The 7,328-nt window shown below is 38.7% G+C and overlaps 2 protein-coding genes across 3 annotated transcripts in view; both read left to right on the forward strand.

Moving 5' to 3' along the window:
• mrpl51 (mitochondrial ribosomal protein L51) overlaps window positions 1-1,085 on the forward strand; it is a 6,557-nt gene extending 5,472 nt beyond the window's left edge. For both annotated transcript variants that reach the window (XM_015046149.1, XM_015046148.1), the window contains exon 4: window positions 431-1,085. In XM_015046149.1, the coding sequence (XP_014901635.1) occupies window positions 431-627 (197 nt within the window). In that variant the 3' untranslated portion in view covers window positions 628-1,085. The remainder of the gene's footprint in view (window positions 1-430) is intronic.
• Window positions 1,086-2,559: 1,474 nt separating this feature from the next.
• The window catches only part of LOC106955769 (vesicle-associated membrane protein 1), a 9,066-nt gene continuing 4,297 nt past the window's right edge, over window positions 2,560-7,328 (forward strand). The window contains exons 1-4 of the mRNA XM_015046150.1: window positions 2,560-3,265; window positions 5,242-5,395; window positions 5,595-5,753; window positions 6,087-6,138. Of these exons, the coding sequence (XP_014901636.1) occupies window positions 3,264-3,265; window positions 5,242-5,395; window positions 5,595-5,753; window positions 6,087-6,138 (367 nt within the window). The 5' untranslated portion in view covers window positions 2,560-3,263. The remainder of the gene's footprint in view (window positions 3,266-5,241; window positions 5,396-5,594; window positions 5,754-6,086; window positions 6,139-7,328) is intronic.

Here is a 7,328-nt window from a genome sequence, read left to right on the forward strand (position 1 = left end):
TTTTTATCTGATTACTCGATTAATCGTAAGAATAATCGATAGATTACTCGATTACTAAAATATTCGTTTACAACAGCCCTAAACCTTACACTAAAAGTCTCAATATTTACCAAATATTGCAAAGTTGACACTTTAAGTGGACTTTTAATGCAGCTTTTCAATAAAAGTAACTTTTTTTTCACCGAAAGACACTTCATGACAACAGTCATAAACATTCATGAAGACTTCTCCATATTCATGACAGTGTTAATGTCAGTCTTATGCACACCCCTTCAAATAAAGTGTTACCCAAACATCACTGTTAGAGAAAATGTAAACAGACAATAAAATAAATAATTATCTGATGGTGTAAACAGGATATATTTCCAGTGTTATTCCTCTGTCTTCTATGTAATCAGTGCAGTAATCTCATTTTACTTTTTGTGGCCAGGGGACTTCAAAGCCCATCCTAAAGACCTCATTACGGCCCCCTGCTGGCTGAAAGGTTTCAGAGGTAATGAGCTGCAGCGATTGATTCGGAAAAAGAAGATGGTGGGAGACAGGATGACAACTCTGGACAGACACAACTTGGAGAAGAGAATCAGATTCCTCTACAGACGCTTCAACCGCACCGGAAAGCACCGCTAACGCCGCAATGAGCCTCATACAGCAAGGACTGTCAGTGAATTCATCACATCACTGTGTTATGCTGATCGAATTAGAAAATAACTTGCAGCCATTGTGTACGTTTAGTTTTTGGACCTAATGAAGATTGTTTAAAAGCCTGGAAGAACACCGAAAATACATCATAACATGATAATTAAAATGTGTTTTTACACTTACATTCATTTTAAACCTGATTTATTTGTTTTTTTTTCCTGCTTAGGCAGGTGGGAGTAGACCAAAGGCTGAGCGGTCCAGATGGACATACATCATCAGACAAAAAGACACATGTGAATGTCATTCTGAAACTATATACTCACTCTTAAATCGCTTATTAAGGTTGTAAATAATGAGGTCAGTTTTAAAGATAATCAATTGCAATTAAAGGTAAAATTGTATGTAGCTGTGTTAAAAATAACAACACTGGGTTTGTATTCCTCTAACTGTGTTTGTTTCCATTTGTGACTTCATGGGGAATTCTGCTCCAAATCAAAGCATGAAGAAAAATGGTCACATTTGTTCTGACTTTATAGAAAGTGATAGCATTAGGCTGCTCAAAGACTGTCAATCAGCATTTTTCTTAAACGGACACATTAAATGTATAGAATATTAAATACTTGAACTAATAGTTCATAATTCCTGTTGGTCTGAAGTCAAGAAGCTGCTCCTTTACAGGTGATTTGGAGTCATTCACTTGTTGAAACTATTTCATTTGTTGTGAGGAAACTTGTTATCTTCAAGTGTCTGGATGTTCTCACTGATCTTTAATCCCTCATATTGGTGGATTGACTCAATAATCTGACAAACATCCCATAGCATGATGCATCTGCAGCCATGCTTCACAGTGTATTCTTTGGTTACATGTTGTCTCCAGAGAATAGGAGAGAGAAAATAATAATTTATAATTTGTCGATCCATGTTTGATAGATGTTGACCTTCTTTGATCAGCCTGGAAACATGACCTGTTTCTAATAGAAATAGTTTTGGTAATTCTAAGCCAAAGCAAGAAAAGTTTTTCTGATTTAAATTCAGGCAGAGAAAAAATTTTGTCTAAATATCTGGTTTCACGTCACATCACTGAGATTCTGTCTACTCTGATGCAAGCAGGACATCCCTACGCTCCCATCATTGCTTGGTCTGCATATATTTAAAGAAATTCTTGTTAAAATTAATTCACAATGTTTTCACTTCTACATGGGAACAAAGAAATCACAATAAGCTTCAAAAACCATATAGGGTTTTCAGCCAAAATCTTGATTCATGAGCAAAAGTTTATGTCCCTGACTGTTTGCACTTGATGTTCAGACATTAAAATACAAATACAGAAATTTGGCACAAAATAAAAAAGGCACATTTACATGCATGCATGCACATAAGAAGAAGACAAGCTTGATTGATCTGTTTTATGATCTTTGCAGTTGGTGTAGTTCTCCCTTGCAGAAGAAATCTGACTTCAGTGGAGCAAACCTGGGTGAATGAATTAAAATCCATGTTAAAATCATTCATTTCTTAACATAATAGAAATGGTTTTATTAAAGAAACGTCAACAAAAGTTTGAATTATCCTTTCATATAAAGTTCGCGCTTCCAAACTGCATTGACCCTTCATTCTGTCAATCCAGCATTGGCTTTATGACCTCAGTTTTCCGCGGCTCATTTAATTGTTACTGTTGTTGAATAAGTGGGTCTGTCAAAGTGCACACGGTGCGGATTTAAACAGGCTGGACTCGAGTCAAACAGAGGATGTGATACAGTAGCCGGTGGGTAATTGGGAGAATCCCGGGCCAGGGAGAGGAAAACAGTCGAGTCAACACTCCGGTTGTCCACTATACCGCAGTCTGGTCCCGCCGCCCCATCCAACACGGAGAGCTGCAGCACTGCAAAGCCTGAGAGGAGGGAACGGGAGGGGAGCGAAGGGGAGGGGAGGGGTGCCGCACTGTCGTTGGGAGTCCAAGTGAGGAGACGCATTATTGCAGCTGAAACACTTTGCACGAACCAAAGTACCGCACTTCCCCCCCAAGACGAAGAGGAGGAGGAGGAGACGGGAGTCAACGAGAAACAGCTGGTTTCTCATCACTGCACTTTTCTCTCTCCCGATCTTGAAATTTGTTTTGTGGCTCTCAGAAGAGGAAACTACCCAACCTGGCAGCCAATCAGCGCTGCGTCCTCGATCAGCATCCAGGAGCAGCTCCAAACGCTCAGCATCACTTGGCAGAGCCGGACGCAGAAAAGCCCCGCTGGGACCCGAACACCCATGGATTCATCTCTCGGCTGGATTATAATTTAGAAGCGCTGCTCTCTTCTTGAACTCGCGTTGCTCCCCATCTTTCACCCCCACTGTGAGTTATTGCCCGACCTGTATACGTGGCTCGGTATTGCGGTACTTTTGCTGACGGCTTGCAGTATAAATGCATCGCTAGAAGATCTCCACTGCGCCAAGAAGACTCCCCGCCCATTTCTGAAGCTTCTTAAATCTCTTTACTAATTAAAACCTCAGATTGTTTTTCCTGGATAAGTGCCTTCACTTATTTTCGGAGATTTTTTATTATTATTTTTACTTTAGTATCCTCCCTCTCCTCCCTCACTTCCACCGCTGAGTCAGTTCAAACAGCTGCATAGAAGATGTGAGTATTAATGCGGATTCTCTTTTGCGTCTTTTTTTTTTTTTACAACAATGCAAAAGACCGTAAAAGCTGATCCAGATAAATCTTTATTCAGTTCTTAATCATTTGCATTTGTTTTTAAATCAGCATAGAATCAAAAACTGTGTTGTTTTATTGCACTTTGCTGTGTTTTTTGCTGACGCATGTGAAAATTGTCGTCACATCTCTTAAATTATGTATAGAGTTGGATTACTGCCACAGCTAATCCTTCAGTGGATTTAAACCGAGTTGGTTTTAGGATGTTGCATCCCAAAAATCCTTTTAGTTCTTGTTAAACTATTTAAAATGTCATTATTTTTCGTTTGCTCGGCTCAGAAGTGGAGTTATTGGAAACACTGTAGAATAATAATACTAATAATAATAATGATGACATTTATCTTCTTCCTGGGACCATTTGGAAATTTTCAAAGATTTTATTTATTTATTTTTTTTATTCCCTGTGAAGCAGAGGCGCTCCTGAGGGGGGCGGATCCCCGGGAAGGCAACGGCCAACCTTGTTAAATTGCTGACCATCCCCACTGGCTCTACAGATATAGTATTACTCATTAATATTACAATAAAATTGGAGAAAACACATTTCATTGAACTGAAGTATCTATCTATTTATTTATTTTTTGTGTCCTTCTGCCACCTTTAAATATATATCACTATTTTTTGGTTCTGCTCTCCCACACGCTTCTCTGTACTTGTAAATGATGAATGACAACAGCTAAATAAAATTCCTGAAACTCTGTCAAAATGTGACTTTTTGGTTTTGATGTCACCCCCAACAGTATCAGTGGCCTCCATCTGGCCTGCCCTATAAAAACTTTCTGGAGTCGCCCCTGCTGAGCTGTGACTTTTATCCCCAGCAGCTCCCTCTCTCTGTGGAGTTTGTTTAATCGTTTTTTTTTTTTTTTTGCTTTCCCTCTTCTTGTACTATCTCTTTTTATTAAGACAGTGTATCAAAGTTTACTACTAGAAATTACATTTTCTCTTTTGTTTCTCAACTAAACAAAATCCTCAAGTTTTTTTTTCCAGCTAAAAATCCATACATTTTTTTTAAAATGCACTTTTTGAGTTATTTTTGTTATGCACTTTACCATTTTTCTTCAATCTAGGACTTTAAACATGAAAAACATGACATTTACTACACATTTAGGAAAATGTGACATCTAGTGCAATATGCTGCATTTATTGCAGAAAAGCCCAAAGCTCAAGTTCTTCTAGCCAATTCATTTTACGGAGAGTTAAAACCGCTTAAATTGACCAATAATATCACAGGCAGCCAGAGTTTTAACTCATAAAATGTAACATTCATCCATCTACTGCTTTGCAGTTCTGATACTGTGGTGATGATTGTGGCTGAATGCGTTATAGAGCTCAGTCTCTTTTGTTGTTCACTGTTCCATGAACTGAGCTGCTGACGGCGTTGTGGCCTATTTTAAAACTCAGATTTATTCTGCAACTGGGTCTACGTACTTTAGTGGTTTTCCCAAAACTTTCTCTTACGTAAACCACACATCATTAATCTAATTGAAGAGGTCATAATCAGGTTAATAATATTTGAACCCAGCAGCAACATGGAAGGCCTAGTGAAGATGAATGAAGGCTGTGATTGAAAATCTGAGCGCTTTCAGTAAATATTGATTTTTCAAGCTCATTCTAAGTTCAAACATGAGAAATATGTTGCTTAAAAATCAAGATGAATTTGTTTTTTATATGCTATTTGTAGTGGAAAATATATTTTTATATATTTATGTGTTCACAAAATAAATAATAAATGCTCCTCTTTCTCAAACAGACACTAATGAATAGCGAAACCTGAAACAATGCAGACATTTTGAAGAACTGGTCTTAATTTTTATACCTTTAGATTCATTATGTGGCACCCACATCACATCAGAACTGAACGATTCAAGTGTTTATTTTTAATGCAGTCTTTCTTTTGTTTCCAGGTCTGCCCCAGATGCTGCTGCCCCTCCAGCTGCTGGACCTCCAGGCGCTCCTGGCGCCCCGGGTCCAGATGGAGCCCCAGGTGGAGCGCCACCCGGCCCACCCAACACCAGCAGCAACCGCAGGCTTCAGCAGACACAGGCCCAAGTCGAGGAGGTGAGATAAACTAAGATCCCAAACCTGTGCAGTGCTACTTTCTCTTTTTAATTCAACTGAAATGTTAAAAGAAATTTTAAAACAGCACTCCATCTCTATTCTTTGTGATTTATTGGCTCAGAGGAACCAATTTCCCTTCCTCCATCAACCATTTAATCCTTTCTGTTTCTGCCAAATGCTGCCTCATTGCCGGCTCTAGGTGGTGGATATCATGCGGGTGAACGTGGACAAGGTTTTGGAAAGGGACCAGAAGCTTTCAGAGTTGGATGACAGAGCAGATGCTCTGCAGGCCGGAGCCTCCCAATTCGAAAGCTGCGCAGCCAAGCTAAAAAACAAGTACTGGTGGAAGAATTGCAAGGTGGGCGCATTTAAGTGTCTCATCACAGAGTAACTACTAATGTCTGAGTCAAGCTAATGCCTGCAGGCATTCAGCGTTCTGTTTGGAGGAAGACATTGTAATCTGTTAATGAGCTGCTGTTGAGGACTGCAGTGACGCCTCAGGGAAAAATGGAAGACAGACGTCTGCTACCGAAGAGTTTTAAACTGGAAACTGGAAACTGTTTACATAAGTAAACCATAACAAAATACAAATAGTGTATTGTTTTTGTTTTATTGAGTTGCTCAGGTGGTGTTTTGATCTGTTTTCAAGCAAATAACTAAAGTTTTTTGTCTTATTTTCCCTTTTTAACAGATGATGATCATGATGGGCATCATTGGAGTCATTGTGGTTGGAATAATATTCTGTAAGTACAATGTTGTTTTGTTTTAGTCATTTAGGTTTATGGGACAAGTGAAATCTTCCCTTTTTCTTTTAAATAACATACTGTATCTTCCTAAAGTTCTGAACTTTTTTTACAATTTCATGTTACGGTCACACATTTCAATGAATTTTTATTGGGATTTTGTGTGACAGACGAACACTAAGTAGTGCTTGATTGTGAATTATAGGTAATGGATACCAACATGAAGCACATTTTCATTAGAGAACAAAACAAAACAAGCCATGAAACCAAAGTATTTAACTAGTCAAGTGGATATAAAACTGAAACATTGAGTTTATAAATCCCCACCTGACTGGAGTTAATTTTGATCAATAATCACTGGAACATTGATCAACGTACTTTATGTATATTGATTATTTTGATGACGGCACTCGACAAAATGTTATGTTTGTTGCTGATTTCTCAGTTTGTGAATAAATGATGTTTTCATTACTTTTTATTTTTGTGTTTTTCTGATGTAAAGCACTTTGAACTGCCTTTTTTTTTTTTTTACCTGTAATGAAACTATGAGCAACACACTCCACAAATCCTCTCTCTATGGAAAAGAAGAAAGCCATGTGAAATCCTGTTTGCAATTTCCATGTTGGGGTCACAGCAAACATGAACCTTTTTATCCACATGCAAAACACGTCAGGCGGAAAACCGACTCAGCTCATTTAACTAAACAGACCACAGCAGTGGCAGCATCACGCTGTCAGGACAGAGAAGCTGGTCGGAGTTGATGAGAAGGTGGACGGAGACAAACACTTGCAAATCCTGGATCACAACCTGCTGAAAGCTACAAAAGACTGGAGACTGGTGCAAAGGTCCACTTTCCTGCAGAATAAGAACCCTAAACATTCAACCGGAGTTACAATGGAAATGTTTTGATCAAAGTATATTCATGCATTTGAAGGGCCCAGTCAAAGTCCAGAGCTAAATCCAACCGAGCTGCTGCAAGATTTAAAAAAAAAATGGAGCTCAGAGAAGCTCTCCGTCCAATCAAACTGAGATTTTAAAAAAATATCAGAAATACCCTCAAATATTTGTAGCTTCAGCAAAAGATGGTTCTACAAGTATTAATTCAGACTCGCAAAACCCATTTTACACATACACACACCCCCATCTGAGCTTAGGAAGGAAGGAAGGAAGGAAGGAAGGAAGGAAGGAAG

Source organism: Poecilia latipinna, unplaced genomic scaffold (assembly GCF_001443285.1).
Source record: "Poecilia latipinna isolate Pla-1442-1.1 unplaced genomic scaffold, P_latipinna-1.0 Scaffold765, whole genome shotgun sequence".
Classification (NCBI taxonomy): Eukaryota; Metazoa; Chordata; class Actinopteri; order Cyprinodontiformes; family Poeciliidae; genus Poecilia; species Poecilia latipinna.